Here is a 17,878-nt window from a genome sequence, read left to right on the forward strand (position 1 = left end):
GAGGTCAGGTGCACGGGCAGGCTGTGCACACAGAGCACTGGGCAGGCGGCTCACAGCTCACCCTCCAACTGCTCCAGTGCAGCTGCCGAGGACACCAGCAGCAGCAGCACCAAACCGGGCACCAGGTGCAGGGCTAGCAGGTGCACCAAGCTCTGGCTGAAGCCCCACAACGTGCCTGTCACAATGCCCATGGCACGGCCCAGACCTGCCGCCCACCAGCATTTCCGTCCATGACCATGCCGGGTTTACCTCAGCGCGTGGGCAATGAGGCTTCAGATTGGCTGCAGGAGCGTCAGCATCGCTGCCCACCCAGAGGCATCTATGGCTTCGGATAGGCTGCAGGAGCTTCCTGCAGCCAAGCCGAAGCCGTGCCAGTGTCACAGAAGTCAGTCCCTGTGAGGCGAGGCATCCACAGCACTGCCGGTTTACCTCAGCTCGCTGGGACTGACCGAGCAGACGGCAGGGTCAGTGGGCCGGATCTACGAGCCTGGTGGGCCACATCAGGCCCCTGGGCCTTAGTTTGCCAACACCTGGGCTAAAAGGTATCTCAGGCGATCTGACCATGGATGCAGTTACAGATAGGTAGCCGTGTTGATCTGCCATAGTCAAAATAAAAAAAATTCCTTCCAGTAGCACCTTAAAGACCAACTAAGTTAGTTCTTGGTATGAGCTTTCGTGTGCATGCACACTTCTTCAGATACACTGACCATGGATGGTTCACATCACATTTAGTTTGGCCTTAAAATATTAGAATAATTGGCACCCACCCCGGTGACGGAGCTGGGTGCTCTGGCACCCGGAGCGGCACACATGCCATGCACCCAGGGGTTGGGGTGTTCCGCCCACAGGTGTGGGGACCATAGCTGTCAACTTTTCCCTTTTCTTGCAAGGAATCCTATTCAGAATAAGGGAATTTCCCTTTAAAAAAGGAAAACAATGACAGCTATGGTGGGGGAGATCCATCGAAGGGGTGGGACGATCCACCCACAGGGCCAATGGACGTGGCTGCGCAATCCTCCCCAGGGGGCAGTCTCGGCATGGGGGGGGGCTGAATGTCACCCCTCTTCAGGCTGAAGGGGGTTGACATTTGGCGCCCCCCCCCCGCGACTCCCAAGCCTACAGCAAGCCAGGGAAAGGGGTAGATCCGCAGCAGCTGCTTCGCCCCTTGCTGCTTTGCCGCATGCTGGGCTTGGGGGAGTCACGGGAGGTGGGTGCCACACCAAATGTCACCCCCCCTTCAGGATGACACCTAGGCAGCCCGCACCCCCCCCACACACACACACAAACACACCTTCCTACGTCCCTGACCCACCCACCAGAAGATGTGTCCCTGTCTCACTGTGTGTTTGAAGTTCTCTTTTTTAATCCATCAGAAGCCAGGGTACAAAAAGAAAGGCTTTGTTATTGGCAGCCGTTTGAGAGAATGAGAGCACTGAGTGGCAACCACAAAGGAGGGCTGTCTTTGTCCTGGTGAGAAAGTAATGAAGGTTGAGGAAAGTTGGCTTTGAAATGTCACAGCCAGCAGGCAGAGAACAATGAGGCTGGCTGAGATGGCAGCTGTTGAACAGGTATTCTGCATTGCCTCTCTCTGCAGCCAGGACAAATCTGGGGTAAGGCATTGTTAAACAAGTTCTCTGAATGACAATGAGCTTGCCTTAATATACACTAGTGGCCAAACTTGTGGAAACCTTTTGGAAAAAGTGTATTTCTGAGGTTTGATGGCTCATAACACCACTCTCTTTTTTTGGAGTAATACCATAGAATTATATATCAATGGAAAGATAATTTAATGAAGAATGTAATGCAATAACTTTTATGAAGGATTATTTATTACAACAGCAGTCATAAAGAAGAAACGTGTAACACATAGGAAAAATGAGATATATAGAAATTCTCACCATGTCAGTTAATACTTAGTTGGAATAATAATAATAAAAATGTCGAGTAGTACCTTAAAGGTAAAGGTAAAGGGACCCCTGACCATTAGGTCCAGTCGTGGCCGACTCTGGGGTTGCGGCACTCATCTCGCTTTATTGGCCGAGGAAGCCAGTGTTCAGCTTCCATATCATGTGGCCAGCATGACTAAGCCACTTCTGGCAAACCAGAGCAGCACACGGAAACACCGTTTACTTTCCCCCCGGAGCGGTACCTATTTATCTACTTGCACTTTTGACGTGCTTTCGAACTGCTAGATTGGCAGGAGCAGGGACCAAGCAACGGGAGCTCACCCTGTCACAGGGATTTAAACCGCCGGCCTTCTGATTGGCAAGCCCTAGGCTCTGTGGTTTAACCCACAGCACCACCCGCGTCCCATAGTAGCACCTTAGAGACCAGCTAAGTTTGTTTATACTTAGTTGGGTAACCTGTAACTTTCATTATGGCCTTACAATGCCTTCCCATGGAGTGAACCTAGTTTTTTAGTTCTGCAGCTGTAATAATGTGAAACCAAGATTGAATTATTGCCTCTATTAATTGGGTTTTATTGCTGGGTTGCTTCTGACTAGCAAATGTATTTAGTCAACTCCATAGATTTTCGATTGAGTTAAGGTCTGGGTTATTCCCAGGCCATTCCAGCAATGGAATATGATTATCAGGAAACCACCTTTTGCACACAGCAGCAACATGACATGGAGCTGAATTCTGTTGACATAGAAGTGCTTCATTATCTGGGAATATATATATATATATATATATATATATATATATGTGTGTGTGTGTGTGTGTGTGTGTGTGTGTGTGTGTGTGTGTGTGATTGATATATATATATATATATATATATATATATATATATATATATATATATAACAGAATTCAGCTCCATGTCATGTTGCTGCTGTGTGCAAAAGGTGGTTTCCTGATAATCATATTCCATTGCTGGAATGGCCTGGGAATAACACACACACACACACACACACACACACACACACACACACACTTTATTTTGAATTGTTCTTGATATCGCCCGTTTTGAGCACTCTTGCAATTAGGGAGTTTTTAAAAAAGAAATCTGACAAAGAAGAATGCCTACCTCTTTGAAGGGCAGAAATTGTATTGCATTGGTACAGGATGAAACAACTTTGCTAGCAGGCACAGAGTTTTGGAATACAGAATTTTTAACATAAATTTTATAGGCGGAATGAATGTTTTCTAGGTGGTACAGGGTATATCTTTAACAACAGAAATCAGGATACTTGCCAGATGTTGTTGGACTCCAACTCCCAGCAGCCAGCAAGGGCAATGGTCAGGGATTATGGGAGTCATAGTCCATCTCTAGAGGGCCACAGATGTTCCACACTCCTGTCTTACAGTCTTTGACAGCTCTGGGGGATTTAAATTATTTTCCTGGGGCCTCTGGTTCCCACCAATCCCAGCCAGCAGGATGAACGGTCAGAGATGATGGGAGACCAACAATATCTGGAGGGCCACACACTTCCCACCCGTGTGCTAAATATATGAAACCCCTTTCAAATACAGTGGTACCTTCGTTCTCAAACTTAATCCGTTCTGGAAGTCTGTTCCAAAACCAAAACGTTCCACAACCAAGGTGTACTTTCCCATAGAAAGTAATGTAAAATGGACTAATCCGTTCCAGATTTTTAAAAACAACCCCTAAAACAGCAATTTAACATGAATTTTTCTATCTAACAAGACCATTGATCCATAAAATGAAAGCAATAATCAATGTACTGCAGTCACACAATCAATCAATCAATCAGTAGCTGAACTAGGTTCCACACAATCACAAAAAAGCTGCAAAAACAAAAATGCAAAATAAATAGCAAAAGCAGACAGACCTCAGCATGGCACTCAAAAGGGAAGTGTGGCACTCAAATCGGAAGCATAACACTCCAAACAGAGCATGTTTGGCTTCTAGATAAAGTTCGCAAACCGGAACACTTACTTCCAGGTTTGCAGTGTTTGGGTTCCAAGCTGTTTGATTACCAAGGCGTTTCAGAACCAAGGTACCACTGTAGAATAAGCAACCTTCAGTGGGGTTCACCACCAGACTCCATGAAAAGCAAGTTATTCCGGATCACTGTCATAGTCTTTCACTTAAAAACTGGTACCTCTTTTTCTCTCCATCAAATGTTGCTGACTATACGTCACAAAAAGGAGCCATGTGTTGGAGGGACGACAGCTGTGGAGCTTTGGCGATGACGACATGGCTTGTGACCTTTAGAGAGATTGGAATAGGAGTTCATTTCCTTCAATAATTACAGTGATTTCTCACTTCCCCCATAACGTTTTGACCCCAGCCAGAGAGAGCCCTTGTCCTGTGCTCCTGCTTTCGACACCGTTTCATCAACTGCAAACGTCGCTCAGCCTTCTTGCTCTGAGCAAGCACCCGGGAAGGTTGTCCTGCCCCATGCAGGTTGGGGCATCTTTCCCGGCTTGGGAGAGAGAGGAGGGGTTGCTAAGCAACCACATGCTTGTCTCTCTTTCCAGGTGTCCCATCAGCTGGTTGGGGAAATCAACCAACCAGCCACCTGACCTCCTGGCTAAAACAATGGCTCTATTCACTGTTGGGGTAGGAGGTGCGTGGATTGTGCATACACAAGGAGAGGAATCTGAGCCAGTGGCCTATTTAATGATGGGTCACCAGCTTGGCCCTATTCAGCCCTCGTCTCCTGCACCTTGAAGCGGTGAACTGAAGCTCCAGACATCATTTTGACCTACTGGCATTCCCTGCAATGGTAAGATAAAAAGGTAAAGGGACCCCTGACCATTTGGTCAAGTCATGACCGACTCTGGGGTTGCGGCGCTCATCTCGCTTTATTGGCCGAGGGAGCCGGCGTACAGCTTCCGGGTCATGTGGCCAGCATGACTAAGCTGCTTCTGGCGAACCAGAGCAGTGCACGGAAATGCCGTTTACCTTCCCACCGGAGCGATACCTATTTATCTACTTGCACTTTGACCATGCTTTCAAACTGCTAGGTGGGCAGGAGCAGGGACCAAGCAACAGGAGCTCACCCCGTTGCGGGGATTCGAACCGCTGACCTTCTGATCAGCAAGTCCTAGGCTCTGTGGTTTAACCCACAGCGCCACCCGCGTCCCATTTAATGGTAAGATACCCCTGTTAAATTCTTCTCCGATGGCTACATGAACTGCAGAATATCTCAAGCATCTCAAGCGTGACTCTGGCATCCTACAGTTGTGGAGATAAGAGAGCAAGGGGCAATCTGGAAATAAAATGACTGATGATGTATCTATCACTCATCCTCCAACATTCCCTGCCAATTCAAAGTCAGAAACATTGGTAAATCACTCTGCCTATTTTTTGTCTTTTGCAGGGGTGGTTTCTTCAAACATTCTTGGTGTGTGTCACTAAATTTGTCATGAAATATAATTAGATTTTTTTGACCAAATTTGATTCAGATTCCATTGTGGTCCAAGCCACACACACCCTTCAGGTAATGCCCCTTCTGCAGTGTCCTAACAGGCTAGTCTGGAAACAAAATTTCTGACATCAGAAATAGCAGTATTCAGAAACCAGAAGTGGGGTCATTTCAATCTCTCCAGACACTTCTGACTTAAGAGTTTGCTTTCTCAAACAGAGGGATTTCAGAGGGAGACTCCAGGATGAAACTGTCTGGTTAGAACCAATCAAGAAGTCTGAAGCTATAAGCTTAGCCTTGAATTGAGACTATGGTTTCCTGTTCCCACTGCTGGGGGTAAATTTACACAGCAAAACCTGATTGATGGGGTAGTCACCAGTTTTTGTTGCTGTGAATTGGCTGCTTTGCTTATCTACAATTGCTGTACTTTTTGAACTTTCATTCCCATACAGCCCCATTTCTCTCTCTCTCTCTCTTTCTAGCTAGGGGTGTGGGTTGTGTGTGTATTAACAGTGACTAACAAAGCAAAAATACTACCATATTGCATTTGCTGAAGCTAAGTGATGGCAGGTATTACTATGTCCCAAAGTGGGGCCATATGGTCTCAAGGTTAGAAGTCTGTAAATCCAGACATTTTATCTTGTTTCCAGTGTTCCTGGAACAAAGTAGTTTCTCTCTTGCAGTACCTGATAAATCAGAGGGGCTGTGATTTTCCAGACCAAAGTGCTTTGCAAGTAGTTGTTCTGATAGATTTATTTTTGTCAAGTTTGCAGTGGATTTACAGTATGATTCCTAAAACATGTGCGTAGGTCAGTTGATGTTCTTACACACAAACTAACTGTGGCATCCTGGGCTCTCACACTCAGTATGATAAATGACACTGGAGACCTGCAGGGAGTGTTTTGTTTCATTTAGTAAGTCCTTACAGTCCTTGTGTTCTTGAAGGGAACTGTCTCCATAAGATAAATACTGATAAAAGTCCAGTGGTTGGTTTTGTCAGGATGTGATCCAGAATGACTGATGGGTGGCTTACATACAACTCTCGCTTTCATAAACTTGGAGGCTGGCAGAAAGGTATTTAACAGTATATAACGCGTTTGAAATGGACTTTAGACTTTGAAAGCTTATGCTGTAAGACCATTCTAGCCTTTAAGTTGCAACAAAACTGCTGTCTCCACCCACCCTCCCAAATGGTGTTGGCCTTCAGCCGTCTCCCTCTGTGAATAAATGCCATGTGTGGTTTAACCCTCAGGTTCAAAGCCACAATCCTGGTCCCTCCTCAGAGGCAAAGGGGGAAGAGAGATCACGGGCATCGAAAGGGAATGGTGAGCTATTTGATGGCATTGGACCTGGGAGTCATAAAAGCTGGGTGGGCAGTAGACAGGGCCAGCCCAAGACATTTTGGCACCCCAAAATTGCATCCCCCTCCCCAGCAGGGAAGAAAAGGTGAGGGACTACTTATATCAGGAACAAGTGGGGAAGAAGAAGAGTTTGGATTTGATATCCCACTTTATCACTACCCTAAGGAGTCTCAAAGTGACTAACATTCTCCTTTCCCTTCCTCCCCCACAACAAACACTCTGTGAGGTGAGTGGGGCTGAGAGACTTCAGAGAAGTGTGACTAGCCCAAGGTCACCCAGCAGCTGCATGTGGAGGAGTGGAGACGCGAACCCAGTTCACCAGATTACGAGTCTACTGCTCTTAACCACTACACCACACTGGCTCCCACATTGGAAGGAAGACTGACATCATGATCTGCTGCCCTGGTGTATCCTTAGTCACCTTGCCTCATGAATGGGCTGGCCCTGAATACAGGTTTATACAGTGGTACCTCCGTTTAAGAACGATTTGGTTTACAAACTCCTCAAAACCAGAAATAGTGTCCCAGTTTGAGAACTTTACCTCGGTCTAAGAATAGAATCTGAATGGTGGAAGGGTGCCAGCAGTGGGAGGCCTCATTGGGGAAAGTGTGCCTCGGTTTAAGAACAGTTTTGGTTTAAGAATGGACTTCCCCAGTGGATTAAGTTCATAAACCAAGGTACCACTGTATTGGGATCTGCTGCCCCTGTGGATCCTGTCACCTGAGGTGGTCATCTTCCTCCTCCTCCTCCTCCTGCTTTCCACCTCCTGCCATCAAAATTTTCTCAAGATGAAACCCAGAGCACTAACAGGATTATAGGAACAAGGAGGAAGCTTCCTTAGACCAAGGCAGAATCTTGGTCTGTCTAGCTCAGTACCGGCATCAACTCTCTGAGGTTTCAGGGAGTGGACATCCTCAGGCCTACCTGGTAATGCTACTGGGGACCTTCTGCATGCAAAAAGTTCTGCCACTGAGCTACAGCCCTTCTCTGATATTTCAGTTTCCCACCCCATAATCTAATTTCTCTCTCCTTTTGTATCAAGTGCCTTCAAAAACATTTCTTGTGAACTCCTGCACAGTCCAGAGGTGCCTCTTGTTCCTGGGATCCTTTGGCTTGCTGATTGGAACAACCATTGGGGTTTGGCTTCTGGGTAAGTACAGGCCGGCTAGGAGGTTGTGCATAGCCAGGCTTAAGTGGGCACATGGAGAGAAGTTGCTTCTTCGAAAGCCCAGCTCTGGTGGTTGCTATGTGGGGCACAGTATCTAGGCTGCTGTTCCACCCTCCTTCTGCCATTGTCCTCTTAGTGAAACAACTGCAGAAGCCCCTTCCCCTTCAGGGGTCGCTCCCACTCCAGGACCCAGAGGCTGCTCTAACAAGGTGCAGGGAAATGATGGAAGAAGGGGAGAAGGACCAAGACACCCTCGCTGGAGATGCCGGAAGCAACAAAGGTTTGGAATCTCCAGTGTAGCACTAAGTTAAAGGCACTAAAGAGGTGTACTCGTTTTGCCTGTGAAATGGGTGTTGTTGCACAAAAGAACGCATAACCATGTTGTTGGTAGCTTTGTTGTGCAATGGGTTGCACAAGTTTCTGTTATTGCAGCTAGGGTTGCCGGACCTCCGGGGCGGCAGGGGGAGGCCTTGAACCTCCAGGTGGGCAAGAGTGCTTTTGATTGATTGATTGCTTGATTGATTGATTGATACTACAATTATGCATGCTGTTCCCAAGCTTCAGTTACCAGGAACCAGCTGCAAAATTGCATAGACTCTCCACTGTGAGCTGCTCATCCCTGTCCCCATGAACCTCTATCTCCAGGGCTCAGTGGATGGAGGATGTGCAGAGGAAGAATCATCAGGGTCCGCCTCTGTGACACCACCAGGGTCTCAAGTTTGGGCCCTGAAATCTCAGGGTCTGGGATGTTTCTGATCTGGCAACCCTAACTGCAACTGCTGCATTCGATTCCTCTGTTGCACAACATTAAAACTCACCTGTCTGCTACTGCAAAAGCCCTAGCGCTAGCAGACAGAGAATGTGGGATACAGCTGATATATATTACAGTGACTAACACAACATTTTTAAAATGAATTCTTTTAAAAAATGGCAAACTCTAACAAACCGAAGACTGGAAAAATGAGAAAGTGAGGGAACTCAAAACTGACAGGTTCATCCATATATGCTTAGAAGAAAGGTGGGGTGTGTTTTTGGGGTGCTGGCTGTATGGATAACGGATCTTTTGAGGAGCACAACTCATCTGTGCAACTCATCTAGCTATTGCCAACAACCAAGTAAAAGCTGAAAGAAGTAGACACAGCTGCAAACTCCTTACACCACTATGATGCCACTATCTCCCCCTCCCCTTAAAAAAACAATGCCTTCTGAAGGGCTAATTGCTCCAAAATGATAGATAATACAGAATTCCTTCCCAGCAGGAGCAGATCAAGCCCACAGGATGAGGTTTTTAATCCACCCCGTTTTAGTATTTTTCAGAATAAACAGAAGCAACTTCTTATTGGAAGTGCAGGCTGAGGGTCAATCCAACTGGTTTCTGGTATGCCATGAAAACTGGGATGTCTCCCTGGGGATGCAAATCTGCAGGTGGTTGGGTCACGCCCGGTAAGTGCAGCAAGATGAGGTGTCAAATCTTCCCAATCTCACACGCTTTGTTGTCTTGTCTGTGAAAGGCAGTTGCATAAATCAGTCCATCAGCTCACAGGATATGGAACCTGTCCGGGATATCTACAGAACCCCTCCAGAGGTTTCATTATTTTGCATCACTGAAATTGTAGTCTTCCAGGTCTGGTTGTAGCACACTCTTACAAGCACACAAACACACACACTTTGCTAGTTTTCTGAGTGAATTTTTTATTTTCGGTACCACGTCTGCCTCTCAAACTTTCCACTCAGAGACCCATACCACTTATCATTCATTCAAATGTATTTAAATCATTCCCATACCATTTCACATTTCCAAAGGAATCTGCACGTGGTTTACAAGCTGTCTTTAAATGAAAAAATGTTGAACTGAATAACACAGTGCAAACTAGAATCTGATACAAATCACTTTCTCTTGTCAGATCTTGCTGCTATCCAGGCTTCAGCCAGTCACAGATCAACATCTGCCAGGCTTTTAAAAAGGCAGATAGATAGATAGATAGATAGATAGATAGATAGATAGATAGATAGATATGCAACTTTCAGATTTGATTATTAATATGTATTTTAAAAAATACTAACTTTGATTATTTTGAACATTTTAAAAAATTGATGTGGTCTTTATCATTTTATCTGCAAACTCACATGAAAATTCATGTTGAAGCGTGGTGTAGGCATCCCAGCTAACTCCAGTTAAAATGAGCAGCCAATAGGCAGCCAATGATGTGTTCTGGACTACAAGTCCCATCATCCCTTGCCATTGGCCAGGCTGGCTGGGGCTGATGGGAGCTGCAGTCTATCCTCATCTGGAGGGCATCCCTGGAGTACCGGTAGTCCATACCAATGCAGTGGCTCCATAGATTCATGAACACACACACACACACACACACACAAAAAAAAAAAAAAAACACACACACTGGTGTAATTGTTTCCACAGTGATAACTCTTGTCTGTCACTCCTGCAGGCTCACCCACCACAAAGGGGTAAACCTAACAGATGTGAAGCTAAACACCACCCAAGAGTTTGCTCAGATTTTGCCCAACTGGAAACGAAACATCAAGGATAAGTGGCAAATGAGGTGGGTCCCCTGCTTAAGCTGAACTCCCATTTTCTTTTCTTTTCTTTTGTTTAATGTCAAAACATGATTTCAGACTTTTTGGGTGGCATCCAATATATATATATATATATATTGTATGCCAAAACAATTTCAAATCCAAAAATAGGGATTCTCTGAATCCCGTGACTCCCCTCCCCTGGGTACTGTACATTTTAATTCACACACCCGTGCAACCACTTGTTAAATATTTTTGCTGCGGTAATATCTCCTGAGCAGGATGAATAAAATATTGGGGGGGCAGATAAGCCCCTCCCTGCATAACCGATCACAAAACATGGTGCGCACACACCATTTGAATGGCACTGTCCATCAACTTGGGGGAGGGAGGCCCCCACAAATATTTTATTGGGGGGGGGCAAAGGGACCTTGGCCCCTATGCTCCTGAGGCAGGCAGATGCCAGCCTATTATTGGCTCTTTGTAATTGCTTTAGGATATATTTGTCTGGAAAATGCCACAGAAATTTGATCAGTCAAGAGGATTCTATCAGCTTACCAATTTCCTCAGACTGTTGTGTCCAGAAATTGTTGTGGCTGTGCATAACGGGTCTGTTTAACCACCGATTTGTTTTATTCAGGAGTAGATGCCCTTCGGGTCGGATTGTGGCCCTCAAATGTTCTGGTAAGTAACCCAAACTCACCTTATGGTACTTCAGAAACCATCATACATTGGCGCCCTGATTTGCCCTGAAGAAAGCACCTTTCCACCAATAGCCAAATCCGATGTTGTTCACATCCAGCCATCTTTCATAAACAGACAAACAAACATCTAGGGCAGGCATAGGCAACTTCTGGCCCTCCAGATGTTTTGGCCTACAACTCCCATGATCCCTAGCTAACAGGATCAGTGGTCAAGGGATGATGGGAATTGTAGTCCAAAACATCTGGAGGGCCAAAGGTTGCTTATGCCTGATCTAAGGCAATGCAGACTCTGGGTGCAAAATGAAATGTGTGCAGCCATTTGCACGTTGAGAGCCTTTATCTGCATTAAATGCACATGCTTTATTCCCATCCTTTGCTGTGACTGAGGTCCAATCTGCACAAAACTGAGGTGTGCCTCAGGAACCTTCGCATTCTTAAAAGATGCTGGGCTGTGGCCCTTCACCCTAGGAACACCTCAACACTCTTCCAAGCAAAGGCTGTTTATCTCCCAGATTCCTTGAGAGCTAATCTGAGGAGTAAGCCCCCCACCTTTCATCTTCCCCACAGAGTGTGGCTCCAAGGCTCCACAGACAATGGAGAGAAAGGACCCATCTCCGGGGCACTGGCCGTGGCAGGTCACCCTTTATCACGAGGCCAACCATTTCTGTGCAGGCTCTATGGTGTCGGAGGAGTGGATCGTCACAGCTGCTCACTGCATGCACAAGTAAGCATGGGAGAATCTGACTCCAACAGCAAGAAAGGAGGTGCAGATCTGGCCAAAGGTTTTTCACAGAATCATAGAATTGTAATGAACTCTTCAGGCAAGGTCTTAGTAAATAGGAGGCAGGGTATGCAAACAAGTTTTCTCTCCTCTCCCCACTGTTTCCAAACATGTTGGGTTTTTCCATGCAAAATGAAACAGGACTACTGCAATGCACTCTACGTGGGGCTACCTTTGAAGGTGACCTGGAAACTACAACTAATCCAGAATATGGCAGCTAGACTGGTGACTGAGACCATAGAACACTGGTCCTGAAAGACCTACATTGGCTCCCAGTACATTTCCGAGCACCTTTAAAGCCCTAAAATGGCCTCGGCCCAATATATCTGAAGGAGCATCTCCACCCCCATCGTTCAACCCAGACACTGAGGTCCAGCTCCAAGGGCCTCTTGAGGGTTCCCTCACTACAAGGTTACATGGAACCAGGCAGAGGGCCTTCTCGGTAGTGGCACCCACCCTGTGGAATGCCCTCCCATCAGACGTCAAGGAAATAAACAACTGACTTTTAGAAGACAGCTGAAGGCAGCCCTGTTTAGGGAAGTTTTTTATATTTGATGTTTTATCACATTTTTAACATAGCCAGATAGGTGGGGTATAAATAAATTGTTGTTGTTGTTGTTGTTGTTGTTGTTGTTGTTGTTGTTGTTGTCGTCGTCGTCGTCGTCGTCGTCGTTATTTGGTCTTGAAACCCTTTCTGAATATCTGGCACATTCATCCTCTGGAGCTGGAAGTGAAAAAGCCCAGTGAGGCAGAACTGGAAGGCCAAGCACGCTCAGGGTTTTTGTTTTGTTCCAGGCTTTCTGGCTGGGTGGCCTTTGCTGGGCTTGAAGACCACACCAGTGTCAAAGAGCAGGTGGAAGCGGCAGTGGAGAAGGCGGTTCGCCACCCCAACTACAGCAGCAGGAGCCCCGACTATGACATTGCAATGCTGAAGCTGAAGGAGTCTCTGCGCTTCTCAGGTGAGCTGTGCCAGCAGCCGGCGACGTTGGGCCATTTGCCCATAACAAAGGATCCAAATTTGCAAAGGGAGCTTCATACATGTAAGTGCACATTTATAAATAATTGCTATAATTCAAATGGAAATGCAATTAATTGCACCATGGTGTGCTTCCTCAGTCTGTTGTCCAGGTTTTGCTAACTGTTGGGCAACTTCGTACTGTGCTTAAACCAGACTTTTAAAGAAAGGAATGGCCACTGCAAAGCAGACTCACAGCCACCTTCCATCCCACTTTGAGAAGGACTGTCATGTCATAAGCTTTGGTCTTGGCACAAAGGCTAAAGGTGGGAACTGGAACTCTTACACCTGGGCTCGGCAAGGCTTACGGGGCATGGGCCAGATCACTCCCGCGGAGATCCTCCGTGGGCTGGACCGGTGCAGCGAGATGCCAGAAATCGCTTCTGCGCATGCCCAGACGCCAAAAATTGTGCCTGTGCAAAAGCGATTTCCGGCATCTGGGCATGTGCAGAAGCAATTTCTGGAGCTGCGGAAGAGAGTCCCCACGCCGCACTGCGCCGGCTCAGCGCAGCACGCAGGGACTCGCCGAGCAAGCAGCTCAGTTTGGGGGCAGCTCGTGGGTCAGTTAAAAGGCCTCCATGGGCCGCAGGTTGGGGACCCCTGTCCTACACCATCAGTTCAATGGCTATAATATATATCCTTCCTTCCAAGATACTGTTGGAGCTGTGTGTTTGCCCCAGTACCATCAAGACATCCCTAGCGGAAGCACATGCTGGATTTCGGCTCAGGACACCACAAAATTAGAAAATGGTAAGTGACAAACCTAGGGAGATTTTATTTAAAAAATGTTTATGTATATAGAGACACCATTGTTGCAAGGAACAGGATGTTGCTGCTTGTTTTGCAGCCACAGGTGACCCTGCTGAGACACTGACGGAAGTGCCAGTGACCCTGATCAGCACCCAGAAGTGCAACAGCTCATGTAGGATGGCAGGGGAGCTCAGCCCTAGAATGCTCTGTGCCCATTACTTGGATGGAAACACTGAGGCCTGCAAGGTAATAGCTGGGAAGTGTGTGGCTTTTCAGTTGCAGTGGGTTAGGGGACACGTGGGGTCAGAAATACCAGGGTGAGAGCAAATGCGGACTTCGGTCTTGCAAATTTAAGCGGCACACTGTGCGAGACCAAAATTTGGCACTCCCACCACCTCTTGCCTTCCGTTCTGCTCAGTTCACAATGCCAAAGTTGCAGCACCCCCTAGGTTCAGCGCCCATTGCAGCAGAATCATTTGCGCTGCCTAAATCCATCACTGGTGAGAGGAGTCCCTAAGGGGTGAGGGAATCCCTACAGAATGGCCAGAATCTAAGGAAAAGTAGTTTAAAATATTTGATTGTTTTCAAACTGTATTACATATTAGTGAAATAATCATTTGACAAAAGTTATTTTATTAAAAAATAAAATCAGAGCCTAGTGTTCTGATAGCTTTCCAAATTGCCTTTGCATTCAGGAAGGAGCAGGTTTTCATTTGAGCAGCAGAATACAGTATTTCCTGCATTACTTTTCCTTACGTCAGCTCAAGTCAAAGGGCTCAGAGACTTCATTTTTGAAACTGCATAAACATAGTCGCAGAGAGAGAAAATGGAACAGAGCTGACAGTGCCTCACTTTTAGCCAATGACGTCTATAGAACCTTGTCTAAGTTGCTTTCCTGTACAAAATGGATATTTCTCAAGAAAAAAAGCAAATGTTTATCAATCAGTCTCTACTCCATGGCTGGTAAATTCTTTCCCTTTCTGTTTAAACACGATAAAGCAGCTCTCTCTTCTGGCGGTTTCATTTATGTCTTCTCTTCTTCTGCCTTTTTAATGCTAGAATTTGTTAACTGTTCCTCTACCCCTGGCTATTACTGGATTTTAATGTTTTATTGTTCATAAGCAACCCAGAAAACACTGTCATGGGAAGGGACGCTGTAGATGTTCTAAACAAGCAAACGTGGTGGAAATAAGTCTCCTCCCTCAATTAAGAATAGCTTGGTAAAAAGCAGAGTGACTAGGTTACAGGAGAGGGCCAGGTAAAAATAAAATAAAATCCTATTTCCCTCTGGATCGAGAGACCAGGACATCTACAAATATCAGAGACCATCTCGCTTTTTGCAGGCCAAGTGGGGAGGACCTCTGGTTTGTCTGCTTGAGCACGTCTGGCGTCTGGTGGGGATTGGGAGCCAGAGGACCGGGTGCAAGGAGCCTGAACAACCTGGTGTTTATACAGAGGTGGCAGAGTTCCTAGACTGGATCCATCATGTCATGGAGGTGAGTGGGGGGGCGAGGCTGGGAGAGCTGGAGCCAGTTCATGCAACCATCATTGCAGTGGAACACTTGGCTGCAATGATGTTCCTGCCACCTACCCAAATATTCACAATGTGAGAACACACATTTGGAGCATCCTGAGGACCACATAATCCACAGGGATGCGGCAGGAAAGAGGATGCTAGACTAGGACGTCTTTGGTCTGCTCCAGCTGCAGGGGTCTTATGTTTACAGAGCCCTTTAACAGTGCAGGAGAGACTCACACAAGTTCTTCCACTTCTGGGACAAAAGGGGTGTGAGGACACGAAACAAGGAATTATGTTCACATGTGGTGGGGGTGTAAATGTGTACATTTTTTTTCCAGCAAAGGGTGTTTAAGGAGATAGCAGAAATCACAGGGTTAAAGCTGACCCAAAGTCCAGAGGTAGCACTATTATCAATTTATGATGGGGTGGAAGGTTCACAGGCTATGAAGGACTTGCTCACAAATTTACTGACAGTCGCACGAATTATGTTTGCTAGAAAGTGCATGGGGCAAGCAGAATATAAAATGGAAGAATGATGCAAAGAGGTTTGGGATATAGCCATTAATGATAGTGTGCGCCACTAAGGCAGGGGTCACCAAGCTAAGGCCCATGGGCTGGAAGCGGCCGCTGGAGGTCGTTTGACCAGCTCACGAGCCGCCCCTGAACAGAGCTGCCTGCTCACGTGCTGTGCTAAACCAGCACAGCAGGGCACAGGGACTCACTTCTGCGGTGCTGGAAATTGCATCTGCCCACGCGCAGACACTGGAAATCCAGCTCATGGAGGGATCTCTACGGGACCAATCCGGCCCAGGCAAGATAAAGCTTGCTGACCCCTGCACTAAGGTAAGACTAGGAATATGTAGGGTAAATGGTTTTGAAGAGATATGGAGGGTGTTTGTAGAATTTGTATTGTTAAAACGGAAAGGGTTAAACCAGTGAAAGAGGTGTCAATATTTTGGGAGGTTGGAGAGTTATAATGGAATCATCTCGGTAATGGGGTGCACATTTTTATGATTACAGTCATACCTCGGGTTGAATATGCTTCAGGTTGAGCACTTTCAGGTTGCGCTCCGTGGTGACCCGGAAGTAACAGAACGCATTACTTCTGGGTTTCGCTGCTTGCGCATGTGCAGGCGGTCAAAATGATGTCACACGCATGCACAGAAGCAGCAAATCGCGACACGCACAGGGTTGCGTTCGATTCAGGATGCGAATGGTGCTCCGGAACAGATGCCGTTCGCATCCGGAGGTACCACTGTAATGGAATCGTCTCGGTAGTGGGGTGCACATTTTTATGATTATTTATGGACGATTAATAATTTAATAAAATGCAAAAAAGGGAGTGAAGCAAAAAGGGAAGGCCCCTTACCCCTCCCCTCCCCATAAAAGTAAGATGCTACTGTTTCTACTTCATGAAAAAATGCCCTCCAAGAGCCGTGCTGGTGCCAGGTTTTCCCAAGGCAGAACCAGCACAGAACTCTTAATAACCAAGAGCCTTTCAGAATGTTTTCTCTTCCTGCTTTGCCCCAGCCAACCCTGCACCCAGCTTTAGGAGCAGCCCAACCATTAGGCAGAAGGAAGCAGCTGCCTTGGGTGTGCTGCAGGGCAGGAAGCCAGTGTGGTGTAGTGGTTAAGAGCAGTAGACTTGTAATCTGGTGAACCAGGTTCACTTCCCAGCTCCTCCACATGCAGCTGCTGGGTGCCTTGGGCTTGTCACACTTCTCTGAAGTCTCTCAGCCTCACAAAGTGTTTATTGTGGGGGAGGAAGGGAAAGGAGATTGTTAGCCGCTTTGAGACTCCTTAAGGTAGTGATAAAGCAGGATATCAAATCCAAACTCTTCTTCGTCTTCAGAAGTCAGCCTGCCCTGTTACTCCCTAAGCTAGACTACTGAGTACGTGGAGGACTTTCTCCTATCACTGAAGAGGCAACTGCCAGTCCAGTTGGCTTCAGCACACTGAAAAGGAGGGATGCCATCTTGCCCTTTCCCCAAAATGTGTTGAGCCACTATCGCTGGGGACAATGACTTGAAAGACATAGGATTAGCCTACTAGACAGACACAAACCCAGCAGCTTTCATTTTAGAAATTTAAGGTTCAGTTAAGCAATGGCTCAAAAGCTGTCCCTTTGCCTTCCAGAGCTACTAGTCGCCAGTGGGTGAGCACAGAAGAGCCTCTGCATACCCCACATCCAGAGTCCATTGTCCCACTTTGCAACAGGCACAGAATTCAGAACTCAAACCAGGAAGTTTCTCCTGCCCCTTCAACATTCTCACTTCAGGGGCTGAGAACCTGTCATTGTAGAACGTTCTGTTCCAAGGATGAAATCTTACGCAATTGCTCAATAGCACATTCTGCTGGGTGAACAAGCACATATCTGCCTTGCCAAAAAAAACCCAACACCTTCCTAAGCCCTCACCTGTGCTAAAGGGCGCAACAAGCACACCATCAGACAGCCACTGGATGAATGGGCAAATGTGGTTCCAAGTGAGTGTAAAGTGATGCACATTGAGGCAATACAGTAAAATCACAACTTCACATATACACAGGTGGCCTCGGAGCTGGCAATGAATGACTTGGAAAGGAATCTTAGGGGCTATGACGGATTGCTCAAGGAAAATGTCAGCCCAGGGTGCAGCATCTGCAAAAAAAGTTAATTCTGTTCTTAGAGATCAATAGGGAATGGACTGCAAAAAATCTAATGATGCCATT

General features: G+C 46.7%; 1 protein-coding gene across 1 annotated transcript; it reads left to right on the plus strand.

Annotated features, from left to right (window-relative positions):
- Positions 1-4,566: 4,566 nt before the first annotated feature.
- Positions 4,567-17,588, plus strand: TMPRSS5 (transmembrane serine protease 5). The gene is made up of 12 exons (XM_082201043.1): positions 4,567-4,694; positions 6,589-6,661; positions 7,740-7,847; positions 8,002-8,145; positions 9,173-9,308; positions 10,313-10,426; positions 11,041-11,084; positions 11,672-11,828; positions 12,681-12,844; positions 13,552-13,650; positions 13,748-13,896; positions 14,994-17,588. Exons 1-12 carry the CDS (start codon positions 4,692-4,694, stop codon positions 15,258-15,260), a joined length of 1,458 nt encoding a protein of 485 aa, XP_082057169.1. The 5' UTR covers positions 4,567-4,691; the 3' UTR covers positions 15,261-17,588.
- Positions 17,589-17,878: the final 290 nt, after the last annotated feature.

The sequence above is a fragment of the Podarcis vaucheri genome (genome assembly GCF_965113315.1).
Source record: "Podarcis vaucheri genome assembly, chromosome: 15".
NCBI lineage: Eukaryota > Metazoa > Chordata > Lepidosauria > Squamata > Lacertidae > Podarcis > Podarcis vaucheri.